This window comes from Bos indicus x Bos taurus, chromosome 10 (assembly GCF_003369695.1).
Source record: "Bos indicus x Bos taurus breed Angus x Brahman F1 hybrid chromosome 10, Bos_hybrid_MaternalHap_v2.0, whole genome shotgun sequence".
Taxonomy (NCBI): Eukaryota; Metazoa; Chordata; class Mammalia; order Artiodactyla; family Bovidae; genus Bos; species Bos indicus x Bos taurus.
Window position 1 is genome coordinate 83569851 of NC_040085.1, and position 17478 is coordinate 83587328.

The window sequence follows — 17478 nt, forward strand, 5'->3', positions numbered from 1 at the left end:
ACGAACTGATTCAAAACCTCGAGTTATACTTATCTTGATTGCATCTAGTGTTTAATCAATTGGACACTTTCAAGTAATGGGCAAACGATTTGTTGTCATACAGGGTTGAGCTCTGCTTTTCACGCAGTGAGAGTCACATTTTTATTTTAACACTTATGCAATTGATTGTCAACTTTGGAGTGATATAATCTAAATGAATCTACACAGTCCATTAGCCATTTCAGCACCTGCCCTCTTGCCAAGCTGTAGCTTTACGCTAAGCCGTTGTATGCCGTGTTACATAATCCCTGCATTCATTTTCTCTACCTATTTAGCCTGAATACGTACAAGGTGACTGCATTGTCTCTTCAACCTCCTCCTCGGTGTAGACACTCACTGTAGAAAGCAGATTTGGGGGTGGTATTAAATCTTTCTACTGGCGAGTTTGGAGAATTGAACTGGCTTAGGAACGTGTTTGTCAGTATTTGGCTTTGCACCCTTTAGTTATATTCACTATCAACTTAGTATGGTTTTCAAGGTGATAAGAAAGTGCTTGAGCTTTAGCCACTGGAAGGAAATTTAGACAGTTCAGGCTCCTAGGAGAAAAATGTCAGTTGTGAAAGTATACAAAGGAACAATTTCTTCCAGGTCCTCAGGCTTTCTCCTGGCAAGCCCCTTGTTTTCTCTTTTAAAGACTGGGTCATGCACTGCCTATGCCTCTCCTTCCTGTGACAATAAAGGGGAAAGGAGCCTATGAATTAAAAATGATATGATTTTGCTTATCTAGAGTACGATTCAGGGAGTAGCTTTCAGTGGTCTACTCTTCACTGACACGTGAAGGAGATACACGACATCTGGGGTGACACTGCCTTCTCCAGCCCAGAGAAAGGGTTAAACTGGGGAAATTCATCATTGAATGAAGAGAGTTAGAGGGTTGTGAACGGTTGCAGCAGTTTTCATTGTTGTTGTTTAGTAGCTAAGTCCTGTCCAACTCTTTCTGGCCCCTCATGGTCTCTAGCCCACCAGGCTCCTCTGTCCATGGGATTTCCCAAGCAAGAACACCGGAGTGAGTTGCCATTTCCTTCTCCAGGGGATCTTCCTGACCCAGGGATTGAACCCACCTCTCTTACTTGGCAGGTTCTTTACCACTGAGCAGATATTTGCGAAGTAATATACTCTCAAGGATGCATAAAATCTTCATTGATGAATTTGCATGGGTATTAGCATAAATATGTGTGTGGTTTGCATAGTTTTTTCTCTCATTGGTTTTATTTCTGATTTATTTACTGTGATGGCCTCTTAATGATGTCATTTTTCTCCTGTGGCCTTCTACATAAAATCAGCTCTTTAGTTTTAAATACACTGATTCCAGGAGGAAAAGAGAAATATTTCTTTTGGTGAGGAAGTGTGATTTACGTGGGGGTAGGAGGAATAGGTCTCTGGCTTAGTTTATTCAAAATTTGGGATGGTTTGTAAATCAACACATGGCTCAGTGGAACCATTCCTTCCCTTTAAGCAGCAAAATAAGGGCAGGTGGTATATCCAGAATGAAGGGCGAAAGGAAACTGGTATTTGGAGAAAAGTTTAGAGGCAGCAGAAGCCCAGAGTAGGACAAACTGTCTCGTCTTGGGCAACTCACTTATTCCTGGTCATCAGTTTCTACCTTAATGAAAAAAGAATGTTTTAAGTCAGGCAATCTCTAAAATCCTTTATAGCTCTAAAATTTATTATTTTGACAGACTCCTTGGTCTAATTATGTGAAAAATATTAAGCGCCACATAGTATATTAAATAATATCCTGGGGCCTTGCTGTCCTGTGTCAGGCCTTTCCCCTTTGAAGGGTACTCGATGATTAATTGAAGCTTCTCTTTAGAAGCCCTCCTTTCCTTGCTCGTGTGTCTCGGTTCACTGGGCACACAAGGTGTAACTAAAATGTTTATGGAAGACACCCACTACTACACCATGTTGGGCGCCAAGGACAGGCATAGTAGCTGGTTGTACGCACATCCGTGTTGTTAGGAAGAGAGCTTAGCGGTGATAACTGCATTGGGTTTGCCATCTTCTGCTGTAAATCAGGGTCACCTCCGGTCTACTGTACAAAAGAGCTTGTCCAGTTGAATTCTGACAAAACTATTTCTGCAGAAATGGGAAGAGAGCTAATTAAAGTAGGGCACTAGGGGATTGGATGGATGGACCTGTTTCAAAGATGTAGTGCCAAATATCTACTCTGATTTTGGGGGGACTCATTTTGGTAAAATACATCTGGCATAGTACGTGCTGAGGAGTACTCACTACTTACCTGTGTAAGCAACACCGTGGTCACTTAGAGGGGGACGAGTCCCTTTTGCTTATAGCAGTGTGTGTGCAAACAGACATGTGCGGGTGTATACATGTCCCTGAGGCCCTCTGGAAGATACAGGACATACTTTATCTCTTTTTTCATTCTTTGGACTGTGATGTTGAGGTTTACGTTTTAATGATGTGGTGATGCTATGATGAACTTAATACTATATATTGGGTGGTCATCTCTTCACATTATGAGAGTGATGATTATCTCATGATAAGAAAATATTTATTTGATTTTCCTTAAGGAGCTTACCAAAGGCTATGATGGTTGATAAGGATTTGAGTTAAGGTGGATTGGCTTTGGTTAGGTCTAGAAGGAAAAATAGAATTTCCTCAACTTTATTTTGTAGCCCCACCCCACCCCACCCCTCTTTAAAGGGAAACTGCATCTTTAAATTGTTTTATCGCTCATTTCCTTTTATCGAGAGGTACTTTTGACCAACCCTGATACGAAGTTGTTGTATAGTGGCTAAGTCGTATCCCACACTTTGCGAGCCCATGAACTGTAGCCTACCAGGGTCCTCTGTCCATGGGATTTCCCAGGCAAGAATCCTGAAGCAGGTGGCCATTACCTTCTCCAGGGGATCTTCCCCACCCAGAGATCGAACTCTAGTCTCTTGCCTTGGTAGGCAGATGCTTTACCACTGGGCCACCAGGCAAGCCATCTACTCTAAGTGGGGTTGCCTGACAAGAGGACAGATGGGAGTGTGCATGCAGAGTGTCTAAGTTATAAATCAACAAATAATTAAGTCAAATACTTTCTATCCTCTTGCCTTAAAAATAGATTGTCTAAACTACTCGGTTAAGTCAGGTTCTCATGTAGCATTTCCAGATTCCTGGGAGTTCTGCTTTGGGGAATATCAGCATAGGCAGAGCTAGCCCCTCTGGTTGGCTCTGTGGCCCTTATCCCTCCTCAGCTCCATCGCTTATCACGGGGTCTGGTACAAATGCACATGGGTTCCTCCACCCACATGGCCAAGGTCTGTGTAGACCTGTACAAATAGTCCCCAGGGCTAGTCCACTGACAAGCATGATTTGCCTTCAGAAAATTGATCCAGAGAAGAGGCCTGCACAAGCCCTGGGAACACACTTGGGGCTCTTTGGGTAGCAAATTATAATCCCCCAGGGTCTAGAATATGGTCTTGAAAGAGAGTCTGGGTCCCCGTGGGATACCATGTTGGCTCTGTGGACCCCTGGTCCTGTGGAGAGCTGTTGCATAGGACGGTCTGCTCAAGCCATCTCAAAGACCTTCAGGGAGTGGTCCCTTGGGATAAAAGGGAGGCATTGCTGTCTAGTGTGATATCAAAGCATATTATCAAATTCCATTCTGTTCCCTTTTCCTCATCTGCTCAGTCATTTCCTTAAGTTCAACCTCGTTTTTAGAAACCCAGTCCTGTTCCACTGGGTGCAGGACTGTACCATGGAAACCAAACTTAGCCATGTTACCGATGGATAGAAATTAGAGCCAAATCTTTCAGGGTAATTGATTTTTATTTATTGGTCAATAAAAGGTACCTGGAGCTAAAGGACGCTCTGTCAGAACAGTTAATTATCCATTCTAAACCAGCCCTTTTACAGGCATTTAAAAGCCGATATTGATGCAAAAGCAACAAAAGCCTCACTTTACTGTTTTGCATGAATTTTCCCTTTAGGTTTTTCTCTGGGAAAATTTGAAGGCAAGGCAGCAAGCCTTCCTGCATCATCATTTCAGTCTTCTGCCCTTGTGTGAACACACAGCTTCTCAGCTAGTTTCCCTGGCCCTTAGATACAAGCCTGTGGAAGAGGTGCACGGAGTGTGGTGCTGGCATCAGGCCCCTGGCAGGGCCAGTGCCCTGTAGTTGTGTGTGTTCTCCTTGGTATTTGACTTGGCTCCTGCCAGTCAAGTGTTGACCGCTCTCCCCTTTTCTTTCCCTGCAGCTCGAGAGGAGAATGTGGCCACTTTCCGAGGCTCAGAGTACCTGTGCTACGACCTGTCTCAGAACCCGATCCAGAGCAGCAGTGATGAAATCACCCTGTCCTTTAAGACCTGGCAGCGGAATGGCCTTATCCTGCACACGGGCAAGTCAGCTGACTATGTCAACCTGGCTCTGAAGGATGGTGCGGTCTCCTTGGTCATTAACCTGGGGTCCGGGGCCTTCGAGGCCATTGTGGAGCCAGTGAATGGAAAATTCAATGACAACGCCTGGCACGATGTCAAAGTGACGCGCAACCTCCGGCAGGTAATGGCTGAGGGCAGAGAGCGCCTGGAGGCTCCTCTTAGGGGGCTGGGGAGGGGGTGTGAAGTAGGTGATGGGCTAGGTTACATGGAGAAGGGTAGAGGTACCATATGGGTGAGCATTTGTCAAGCTTTCTCCCAGCCTTTACAATTTCACAAGGATAATGATTAAAATATGTTTCTCCTCTTACTTCAATTCTCCATGTGTGCTTGTTATTTAAGAAAAAAATTCAGTTGTATAGATAATAAAAGTTATAAATACTTTTTTATTCTGCTTTCTTTTTTTTATTATCTTCTTGATTACATTTGTACCTTGTATTATTGTTAAATTCAGTTAGGGACAGCATTTTATTTCTATAGCTTGGTAGATTTTCCTCCTTTGAACGCATGTTTTGTTTTTTAAGTAAGTTAGCCATTGCCCCGATGCCATGATTTTAATTTCTTCCAGAGAAAGTCTTTCTTTTTCTCTTCCTTTTGATTTACCAGCCCCTCACTGATTTTTGTATTCTTTTATTTTATTCTTTTGGTTGTTGTGTTAACCTCTAGCCTTGGAGTGAATTAGCTGGAATCTTTCTGAATTCCTTTGTTTCTCTGTTCCTTGCTGCTACGTTATTGCCCCTGTCTCTACCTCCGAGACTCTTCAGTTGACTAGGAGGCCTGGAAAGTGGAAGGACCCACATTAAAAAGTCAACTTTGGAGCAGCCTTTCCTGGTTCTGTACGTGCTTGAGAACTCCCATCGCTTGCTGATGCTATGCAGGCGACTCCGTCAGGTGACAACACTCTCAGAAAACCTTAGCCAAGTGAGGTTGCTTTCTGTTCATAACTAATAATAATCAAACAACAGCAACAATAATAATATTTCAGCAACCCACATCAGGAAAAGATTAAAATCACTTCCTGTAAAAGTCAAGGTCTGTCCTGAGACTGCCTTTTCCAGCTTCTGTTTTCATTTGTTTTTTCTTCTTGTGAATTTGTCATTAAACCCAGTTGGACAGCCTTCATCCTTTATTAATCAGAAAGCATTATGTAAATTTCAAGAAGGTGCTTATCAAATTTTCTTCTGCAGTATGATTGATTTAATGCCTTCTGTAAACATGAAGGCATAAGAAGTGACAGGTATTTGCATATGTTTTCTGTTTGATAAAAGTGTAACTCCTTCATAATGCTAAATAAATGGAGAAGGCCCACCCACAGCAGAAACACACAATTTTCAAAATACCCATTTCTACACTTAAGCATGTCAAGGAAGCCCCAGGTTGGCTATTTTATTATATCTATGGTGCAGTTGCCAAATTGTAAGAGTTAGAGTCCCCAGACATCCTAATACACATAGATCGAACATTTTTGAATTACCATTTTATATTTCTCCTGCAAGGCCAAAGAATTCTATTGCTGACATTTTCTCTCATCATTCCTCACCTGCACTTATAGGAGAGACCCTCTCAGCTGCCAAGAGAGCCCAAGTGAAATGTCCATTCGCTAACATATAAGGGCTTGAAATGTTTGAGTTGCAGAGTCTAGACCAAAAAGTAAAATATGACCTTTTGTTGGTTTCCACTGGCTGGTACACAGTAACACCCTTCTGGCATCAGTCAGTGGAGGGGGAGATTTTCCTGTCCTGGGGAACAGAATCTGGTTGTGTTCTCACCAGCTGCTCTGCTTCTATATCTCTCTTCCACCCCACATGCTTCCTTGCCATTCTAGAATGATTTCAAATAGCCAGAAAAGGCTCACTTTGATTTCTACTAAAAACACTTCTCTCAGATAGAGTTGAGCCCTAATTCAGTCCTTTACACTGAAATGGGGACAGACCAGACTGTGATTCAAACACGGGTTGTGCTGTTTGAGTCTCAATAAGCAGAGGAAAGCCACGCTGGAGGGTTTCTCTTCCAAGTTCTGAGCCCCAGCTCCACTCTGTGCCCTTGGACAAGCCATTTAACCTTCCCACACCAATTTCCATTTGCGAGATGTTGATTACAACCCTCCCCAGCCATGTGTGGTAAATACGCAGAGCACCTTATGTTCCAGGAGGGTTATGAGCTCATCTGTGGTCTGGGTGCTAGACTCGCTGGGACACACACATGATTTACAGGCTGAGTGTTCTGTCCGAAGGTGACTGCCTCTGTCTGTCCCTAAGGATGCGGCTAAGAAGAGCTCTCAAGACAAGGCTAGTGAGGCCCGAGGGTGTTGGGGCCATTTCTTGGCAGAGGGAGTATGAATCTTTTTGAGAAAGTGCACCTAAATTCAGACCTCGTTGAAATTTGGACTGAATTTTGCATCCAAATGCAATTTATTTAAAGAGGAAATACCTCAGAAAAGCAGAGTTGACTTTGCAAAGAGAATCTTTTCAACCCTGAGTCATCTCAGATGATTATTTTTCCCATAAAATACACTTATAACAACTTTTTGAGTTCCCTAGGATACGTTTGAAGGAGTGGGAAGCCCTCGTCTATTTCAATTAAACTTAATCACTTCATGAATATTTGATAGGCTGATGGCAGCCATGTCTGCGTTTTTTGTAAGGGTGAATGGCTTCTGTGGTAAAGATTGACCTGAGGAAATTTTATTGGAATTTCCTTACCAAACGGAGCAGAGCTTTTCCCCTTTCTTCCTTCTTGGTCATCTACTCATGGTTCTGCTTTGGGGCTAAAGTCAGTGAAAGTGTTGGTTTGTTCAGTAGCTTTTAGGTTAAGTAGGGCCAAATTTGGGCTTCCCAGGTGGCCCTAGTGGTAATCCGACAACCAATACAGGAGACATAAGGGATGGAGATTTGATCCCTGGAAAGATCCCCTGGAGGACGAAATGGCAACCCACTCCAGCATTCTTGCCTGGAGAACCCCATGGACAGAGGAGCCTGGTGGGCTACAGTCCATAGGGTCGCAAAGAGTTAGATACAACTAAAGCGACTTAGTGCACAGGGCAAGTTCAGACACTTGATTGAGGGTTCTGAGTAATGGAGAGAATGTGGATTATTTGTTCCAAACCATCACCAGGATTAGCACCAAGGTAGTAAGGAGTTTTTGTGGGGTTTTTTTTTGCTTTGGTTTGGTTTTTGGTCCATGACCTTGAGCCCAAGGTCATGACCATCACAGGACTTGCTTGACGTCGATATGACACTTTAATCAAACCACAAGCATAAAACTGGGTTGCCCGTCTTTATCCACCTCCAGCCCACTAATTTAACATTTGAAAGCTGTGAAGAAGAGACTAATCGTAGGGTTCTGTAATCACTTTTGACCTGCCAGTCCTCTCTGCTACCCATGCAAAAAATTGCTTCAAAGCTTGAAAGACATTCCTAACGAGGAATGAGGGGAGCACGATGCCAACAGCAGGCATTCCAGCAGAGTAAACCAAATAATGGCATCATTGGATAATGACGAAGACTCGAACTATTTTGGCACATTCTAACGACACAGTTCCTGTAACCCAAGAAGGCAGAAAAGAGAAGAAAGTTCCCCTCCTGCCTCACAAAGTCACCCCAAGTCAAGGCAGTTGTGGATCTTTAAATTACCTCTGGAAACGCAGAGTGAGCTACATTATCTGGCCTTCATCTGCCCGATGTGAACAGGAAACATTCTAAGCTCTTTTTGTTCTAGGAGAAAGTCATGATTGTCCACGCATGTAGTCAGAGTCGGATGTGAAAAATAAAAAGTCCCCAAAGTACGGGTATTTTAGCTCTATTTATCGATTTACCGAAGTTCAATGATAAACTTTGGGGGTCTTTTCTTTCAGGAGAGGTGGATTGTATATGTGCTGAGGGTGGGAAGGGCGTGGGGGCAGTGTTCATTCAGAAGAGCCCTTGGAAAGTAAGTATGATGCTACTTCCGACCTGGGTGAGGTCCCGTCTGGTGGTGTTTGGGAGAAGCGGGAGTTACGGACGACAAGGTGGGCTGCAGCTCCTTTCCTGGCTGCGAGCCTGGCGCCAAGGTTTTCCATAGAGTCCTGGTCTCATTGTCTTCCCCCACTCTCTTTTTCTGTGTCGGGTGCCTTTTTTTTGAAAAACTAACCCAAGATCATTCATGCGATGTGTCATTTTACTAACCGACTAATGTACTAACACCCTAACGACTCATCTTTGTTTTTAGTTTTTTTAATTAACAATCGTTCTGTTCACAATTTTTTAATTTCCTTTCTTCCCCCTTTTCCGCAAAGCACTCAGGCATCGGACACGCTATGGTAAACAAACTACATTGTCTGGTAGATATCATTCTTATTGTCTCTTTTTTTGGGTTTGCCGTGTGTTGCCCCCCTTTTCCTCCCCAAACCCCCCTTTTATCCTCTTTAGACTTGTTTCTTTTTTAAATTTTTTGTTGTTGGTGTTGAATGAAATACAAGCCTTTCTTTTTCTTTAAAAAGAAAATGGAAGGGGATGCATCTGTCCTGACAACATTTGGATGACTTTGGTTGGGACAGTTTCCTTTTCTCCACTATTTTTTTTTTTTTCCTAAAAAAATTTTTTTTCTAAATAAATATTCTTTGTTTAGCTAAATTCATTTTGTTTTCTTATTTTGCAACTTCCAAGTTACAGACTAGGGACAACTGAGATTTCTATTGAGGACTTTCTTCTCTCCGTGTCTTCCTACCCCCTCACTCTTCCAACTTTCTTCCTCCCCCACCAACCCCCAAACTCCTGAATCCCCCCTTTTTCATTCCCTTTTGTGTGGCCGTGGCGGCCACAGGTGATCTGGGGAGGAAAGTACTCTGCTTCCTGTGTTCTTCCTTTCCCTTCTTGCTCCTTACTTCCCGCCTCGGCCAAAGGGAGCTCCGCCAATTGTGTTCTCCATCCAAACTCTGCATGGCATGTTCCTGTCTTGTGAATCCCCCATTAGCATCAGAACCTGTCTCCTCATTTTCCTCCTCGCTACTAACAACCTACCAGTCATCAAGCCTACACCACTTTCTTTTCTCTCTCTCTCTCTCTTTTTTTTTTTTTGTCTCCACCCTTCTTCGTTCTCCTCTCATCCTTCATATATTTTGGGGTTGGGTTTGGACTCTTTCTTTTCTTTTTTGTGTTAGTAGGGGAGGTGGCAGGTAGGGGAAAGATGACCCTTTGGTGTTGAGTGTGTTTTCTTCCCTCACTTCCATCTTATTTTTCAGTTGATTTAGCGCATGTAGGTGTGAAGTGGATTTTGGTTCTTTTCTTTCATTCTCTGCACCCGGTCCCATGTCCCTCCCTTCTGTTCTTCTGCCTTCTCTCTTGGCTCCAGATAAGTTCCGCATGGGTGTGTCAGCGTAAGGTGCGTGCATGCTCTGGGGCCTCATCTTTTCTCTGCACCCTCTGCTCCTTTCATGGATGTTGGGTGTATGGGTGCTATTTCTTTCTGGTGGGCATTATTATTATTATTTTGGCTCTCATGCCTCATCATTCCTTTCTTTTTGTTAGCATTGCCTTTTTGGTTTGGGTCATTTCTTCCCTGGGTGGTGGTGATGGCAGTCAAGGGAGGACAGGGGTTGATGTCCTGGGTAGTCCACAGCATGTATCACCCATGACTCATCAAACTCAAGACCCTTTTCCTTCCCTCCCTGAATGCATGTTTGTCAGTGTGGTGTGAGCCCGAAAGGAAACAAATTAAAAAAAAAAAAAAAGAAAAGAAAAAAAGAAACAAAAACCATCAACAACCAAAGACCAACCCCCTAACAAACCCCATCGTCTAATGTCTCCTTTGCTGTTTCTCACGACCACTGTAAATTACAATCGTTCAAAAATAAGCCATCATTTTACCAATGAACCGAGACAAGTGGTGTCGTCTGAGGATAGTTCCATTTTCTAGCCTGACTGAAGAGGGCATTGGGTAGAGCGAGCCGCTCAGCTTGGTAGTTCTGAGAAACTCTCCCGGGGGTCTGCAGGCGAACATTGGAGGCTTGGGCCACAGGGAGGCAGACCAGAAAATGGAACTTGGCTGCACATATCAAAATCAAACCAAAATTAGAAATAATACCTCACCCAAATCTTAAGAAAGTGATGCCACAGGTAGGGCAAGCCCCCGGATTTTGACAGGACCTTAAGGTCATTGTTGGGATTTCTTTTGTCCCTGTGTCCCTCCACCAGGTGACCATCTCTGTGGATGGGATCCTTACCACGACAGGCTACACTCAAGAGGACTACACCATGCTGGGCTCAGATGACTTCTTCTACGTGGGAGGAAGCCCAAGTACCGCTGACTTGCCAGGCTCCCCCGTCAGCAACAACTTCATGGGCTGCCTTAAAGAGGTGAGTTCACCCATTCCGTTTAATACGCTGACTGTCTAAGCACAAGTGAAATTTCCAGTTCAGTGACTGACTCTGTCGTCTGATCTATGAGGTCAAAAGTTGTAGCAGAAAAGACTCTGGACTTGGAAGTGGAGGCCCCGGGTTTTGATCCCAGCTTGGCCCGGTTACAGGACCATGGGTTTGCCACTTAAATACCCTGTGATTCTGTATGCTCATCTAACTAATGAATCACCTGATCCCCACAGGTAGCTGTGTTTTATAAATGAAATTAAACAACTCAGATGAAAGGACTTTGAAGTCACGAGGATATAGACCCGTATAAAGTTTGATTTTGTACTTTCGACTCGGCAAGTCAGGAAGCCTTAGCCAAAAGTGGCTCCATTTGCAGCTGTGTGTCTTGTCTAAAACATAACATACGTATTACTTTACCTTTGCTGAGCTTGGTGTTCCCAAGAGTCTCATTATTGAGATCAAGAAAAATTCTTGGAATGTAATATTAAGGCCCAGAAAACTGGTTTTCTTTTTTTTTTCCCTCCTGGAGAGCTAGTAGCAGCCATGAGAAAGCAGTGGGGTTTTGCCATTACTCATTTATTACTATTGTAGCTGATATGTTGAGACCTCTGTCTGAGAGCAAGGGAGCTTGAGTCAAGTGTAAGTTCAATCTCTAAGGTCAATTGTTGAGGCAAAAGAAATCAGACTTGATTTGCTGGATTCTTTCAGCAAACAGTGTCATCAGCACAGGGCACTGCCTTTTCTTTTGTTTAATCTAAGCTAAGCTTGATTGCCTAAGATAGCTATACCATTCCCCTGGGGAAATTCCTTGAGATGCTAACAGTGTTCTTTCTTGTAAATAAAGATCCCTTGTGACATGTTATGAGTCTCCTCTCGGAGCACATGTTTCATTCTTATTCTGGTTACTTGAAATTGGTTGCATATCAGTCACATATGAGACAGCATCATGCATGGACTCGCTCATGCCCCTCAGCTGTGAGCCGTGTTAGAGGGGAATTATGTCCGTCATGTGCGGCATAGAGCAAGTGCATAGTAAGTACGCATTAAATGGATGAACTTATCAAATAATCATTGGGTACCTTTTTTTTTTTTGGCTATAACTAAATATAAAGGCTTTTTGTAAACCATGATCTGCATATTTGAGGAATTTATAATGTGGGAAGAGAGATGAAACTTCTCAGGGAACAGTTACAGTTCAGGACACTGTGTGTGCAGTGCCACAGATGAAATGCTCTAACTGAGCAGAGGAAGTGATACATTTTAGGTGGGAGTCAGTGTTGGAGAAGAAATGGTGTTTGAGCTGGGCCTTGCTGCAATAAACCATGTGTACATTGAGAGGAAGGGGTAAGACAGAGACGTGCCAAAGAGGGGAAAATCCAGGTACAGCTTTGTATTGTTCTTGGTCTGAAGGAGAAATGACAGGAGAGAACTCATAGTATGTTTTCCTCTCTGCTGGGTATGACCTAGCCTTCTGCTGACCACGGGGACCACACAGGTCATTCCTGATGTGGTTGCGGTAGACATAGCTCGCTTCTTCCCTGGGATTTACTTCCATTTGAGGAGGATAAAGGTATAAACTTCTCAGTGACTAATGAACCTTGAAGGAGTCTTAAACACTGTTAAATCACACTCCATTGGAAGTGCCCTCTCATCAGAAATAGATGGCCATGTTCTGTTTCCTCGCTGGTGGCTCAGGAATGAATGAGGCATTGAACACTGTGCAGAGCGCATCCATTTATGTAGTGAAACAGCCCTGAACCACCTGGAGTCTCTCCAGGACAGCATCTGGGGGGTGGCCTCTAGGAATCATCAACCCCCTCCACTGCCGCCCCCCCCACCCCAGAACACAATTATGCTTTTTGAGACAAGGAGACAATTTCCCAACTGCAAATCTATCAGTCAAGAAGGATGCCCCTGAATATTTTGAAACAAGACTCATAAAAGTATGAAGATATCTCCGATGGTTTTATCCATGGAGAGCCTAAAGTAAATAAAATTTACACACACACATACCACTCTCTCCATGTAGAGAGCAGACAGCTTCAAAAGTCTGTGAAAAGTAGCACATAATAGCTTAAAAATTAAAGATAGTTCTGAAAAGCAGTGTCAATGACAGAAATAAAAATAACATCTTTTATTTATGTGTAAATAAAAATATACACATCTTAGCTAGTAGCTAAACAGAACTTAAAGCCAGATCACGTCAGACGGAATTCTAAAACAGTTAAGGAAATGGTAAGCAAAACTAGAACTTAACCTAAATTTTTGGCCCATCTCTCCTTTACATATATGAGATAGTCTTTCTAAGGGACTTGGGAGGCTTTCTCATTTGTCTGAATGTTTTAAACAGATGACTTTGAGTCTCATGAAATCCTAGCATATTATTTCTTTCCATTTAATCATTGAAATTCACTTTTCTGTGGGCAAATGTAGTAAATTCTTGTTCTTGGCATTTCTTCCTGACAGTTTAGTAAACAATAAAAGCTCCCAACTCTGTTGGGACTTTGCTCCTTGATAAATCCCACTTACCCACTTCAACCATTTCCCTTTAGGACAGTCTGCAGTTATTTTCCAACTTCTTCTTCCCTTCTCTCTCTCTTTCTTCCCCTTCCTGTCATCTCTGGCCATTTGTGGTTCTAGGAGCTGGGTGCTTTTATGTGTTTTTGTTTGTTTCAAAACGGGGACCTGGGGAAGACATTATGGGATTTATATTTTGGACCATTGATAGTTTGTAGCACAAAGTTGTTTTTATCTTTGGAACTACACTTACTTTACTCAGAGTTAAGTTCTGGCTCCACACTTGGGTCAAAGCATCTGTGGATTTCACCTGTGTGCACAGCTCCTAATTTGATACCAGTGTAAAAGCATGACATGATCCAATTATTGTGTTCTACTTTGCACGCCCTAGTTATCAATTCAAGGTTTGTATCCACTTAAACATCACAAAATCCATACTTGTTCCTCTTCGTGTTTTTGTGTTTTAATGTGTCTGTCTGTCTTTTGTTCTTGCTGTGTCCACAGCTCCTAGAATGGTTCTTAGCACCTAGTGGGCTCTCAATAAATATTTGCTAAATGAAATCTCATGTTTGTAAGTAAAGAAAAAAAAAAACAAAAACCTCTAGATAAATGCTCTTAGGCACACTTGCCTATGTGACTTTCTTGGAATCATTAAAGAACATCCTGGCATGGCAATAGTTGAATCTTTCAGGAACTTGCCAGCTATCTGATATGAGAGAGATGTTACATAAAAAGACCCAGCATGGCTAAAAGAAATATGTTGGCACCCCTTCTGGGAAGAACAGGATTGAAAAGACTTTGAGGAGGCATCATAGTATAAATGAAAAGAATGCCGAGTTTAAAAATCAGAAAACCTGGTTAGGAATTCCAGCTTTCTTACTTCCTGTATGGCCTGGAGTAAGCCACTGATCTTAATTGAGCCTCAGTCTCCTAACCCATAACATGGAGATAATAAGACGTCTGTTGTGTTCTTAAGAACGAATGGAATAATGTACGTACAAGTGGAACCATACATAAATATACAATGAAGTTTTGCTACAATAATTGTGATTAAGGATTATGTAATGATTCTTATAAAACAGTTTGTGACTATAAATGTAAGCATAAGTGAATATTCATTATCACATGCAGTGTCTGCATTTCCCATATTACCAAGTCACTGTTTGGGGGGAGAACAACTTGATTCTGAGATTCGCCTTACTAAAATTCTCTTATTTTCACTGAAATAGGGATCGTCCATCTCACCCACACTCAGTCTTTACCTAGTCTGTTCCCTTTGGAAATTTCTTTGACACCTATCAATCTCCCTTCTATTAAAATGTGAGCTCCATGAGGACAGAGGCCACATCTGTTCACAGGTGTTTCACGAAACACCTAGAAGAGTTCTTGGCTTAAAATAATGCCTTCAATAAGCATATCTGGAATGAATAATTAATTAATGAGCAGACCTCATGGAGCTCTAAAATCTGAAATTTGGATCCACAGGTATGTGCTGAAAACCTACAATATGCCAAGGATATGCTAAGATACAAAGATGCATCAGAATCCTTACCTCAGGGGACCTCACAGTTAGTGGGGGACACACATATTTTCAAGAAAAAGCATTTAATGCACAAAAAGAGGCATTCCCAGGTGCAGTGGGGCTGCTGAGAAGAACTTAGAATATCACAGGGTTCAGGAAAACTCTGGAGGCAATGATGCCCAAGAAGAAGACAAACAGAAATGAACAGGGAAAAAGTGATGCTCTGGGGTGATGGGGCAACATGAGCAAGGGCCAAGAGACAGCAGATCGTGGTGTCTGGGCAAAGAACTTGCAGACGGTTTGCCAATGTCCAGGAACAAAACACAAGATCTGGAGTTTTGACGAAGTATCAGCAGAGTTAGTTAGGGGCTAAGTCATGCTCTACCCTTGGACTTTAGGTAATGGGGAGCCATGGAAGGATCTGAAGCAATAGAATGACATGGATTAACAGGTTGTCCATCAGGCTTTAAATTCCCTGACAACTGGTTAGTCCTGCTGCTGCTTCTACTTGTTTTATCTTTCTGTCCCAGGGTGCTGAGGAGCAGTCAGAAGGCTAGTCCGTTGGCTTTAGCCCTGGGCGAGGAGAGTGAGTCTCTGGATCGTCAGGTTTCTGCAGAAAAGTGCTTCCTTCTGACTCCCATTTCATTTTCCAGTGATCTTCCCTGTCAGGACATATGTTTATCCTTTCCTCTGTCCTTGGCATTCCTGAGCTCTTGTAGGATGAAGCACGGTGCAGGAGAGGAAAGCTAAGTTCAGTGCTGAGTTTCAGGGTCAGCGTCTCTATCATCAGGACCAGGGGGCCAACTCAGGCCCATCAGAGTTTCCTCCTGTGTTGTGGGATCCGGTCCTTTCTACCCCATCCTCAAGCTGTTACCTCTGCACTGGTATATTGCTTCTCCATTTGCCCCTCATTTGCCCAAGGGGAAGCTCATGCACTGCTGAACCCTCTGAGATTAGCCAGTCTAGCTCACTTCTCCTTTCTGACGGCATCTCTAGTGGGGAGGAAGGAAAGCAGGAGAACGGGGGGAAGTTAACACATATTTAAAGGAAAAAGGATTGGGTAGACCATCATTGCGCATATTACATTCCACATCCCTTTGTGATTATTAGCCATTTAAAACTGAATGGGATTTTGCAGCCAGAGATAGTCTCTGAACAGATGATTAATGGTTTAATCTGTAATAACTTTACATTTTATAGAACCCTGATAGGAGTCCACATCTGGTGAGCCAAGCTATTTAAGGCGGTGTTAATTCTGTTAATTGCTATACGTTTATTTGAATTGCTAGCACCTGCGGGCTTTGGGATAATGTGTTTGTTGTTGCTTTTGAAAAAAAAAATACTTATTTTATCTAATCTCACTGTCTTTTGCTGCTATCTATTATTTGATCACAATTTTTCTTCTGGTTTTTCTTTTGTATTGTCCTCTTTTTACTTCCTATACCTTTTCCCCCTACCCCATTCTCATTTTCCTTAACCTTATGCTTCTCAATCTTTTGTTTTGGTATCCTTCATGATTTCTCCGGTGATGCTAAACCATTCTGTCCATAACCAGGTAAATTTAGGCCATGGCATTGGACCTAAAAATTCCCTTTTCCCTAGGGTCAGAAGAGGTTGGAAAATGGGAGGAGGGTTGGCTTTAGGAAGCACAAATCCAGGTTTTGAGTCTTGCCTAGACTTGTTCCTTACCAGCTGCAAGACTCTCAGCATGCTACTCGACTGCTCCCAGACTCAGCTTTTTGTCAGATAATAATAATTCAGGCATTTTTATATCAGATCAGATCAGTCGCTCAGTCGTGTCTGACTCTTGGCGACCCCATGAATCATAGCACGCCAGGCCTACCTGTCCATCACCAACTCCCAGAGTTCATATGGCGGGGGGTGGGGGGGGTCGGGGGGGGGGCAAATGTGGTAAAAAGTGGAAGTGCTTAGTAGACTGTAGAGCACTGTGCAAATGCCAATGTAGCTGTTTATGTTATTAAATGAAACCAAACTGATCTGTTTAAGGAATCACTTGCTGCTCTTTGCTGTTTCTGCAACTAATAATAATAATAATAATAATAAAGATAGCAGAAGATGCGAGAGTCCAATTACTTTAATAAAAAGAGCATCTGAATTAGAACCTGGCCACCAGGTCCATTTCTGGTACTGATTAGAAAGCCGTAACTCCTCTGTGGACACTCATGTCTTGATCTGTCAAATGAGGATTGTTATCACTGTCACACCAAACATACCCTACCAAGGAGCCCTTCTAACGTAGAAAGACAAATTGGATAGCAACACATAATTTATTTCTCTCCTGTTCGGAAGATATGCAGAAAATCAGGGTATGGGTTTGGAGGAAAGAAGGCTTTGGCAGAATGGAAGGGCCGATAACAAAAAGGAGACAGAGAGGAACAAGATTCCAACAAGGTAGAAAGAATTAGAGACATGAATCAGAATCTGGGAAACGGGAAGAAAGCAGCAGCAGAAGACACAAAAGAAGAGAAACTGTGTCTCAGAAGCTGTCTATTGTGTTGACCATAGAAATTGCCATTTTCCTGGGTTAAAAAGTCCAACATTGACAATGTCATGTGACCCAGTTTAAGAATAAAAGTTTTGGACTTCCCTGGTGGTCCAGTGGCTAAGAAGCCGCCTGCCAATGCAGCGGACGTGGATTTGATTCCTGGTCCGGG

The 17478-nt window shown here is 42.9% G+C and overlaps 1 protein-coding gene across 22 annotated transcripts in view; it reads left to right on the forward strand.

The window, feature by feature from the left end:
* The window catches only part of NRXN3 (neurexin 3), a 1811822-nt gene that overhangs the window by 490080 nt on the left and 1304264 nt on the right, over positions 1-17478 (forward strand). For all 22 annotated transcript variants that reach the window (XM_027552545.1, XM_027552555.1, XM_027552571.1 and 19 more), the window contains 2 exons: positions 4243-4544; positions 10591-10752. In XM_027552545.1, coding sequence (XP_027408346.1) covers positions 4243-4544; positions 10591-10752 — 464 coding nt within the window. The remainder of the gene's footprint in view (positions 1-4242; positions 4545-10590; positions 10753-17478) is intronic.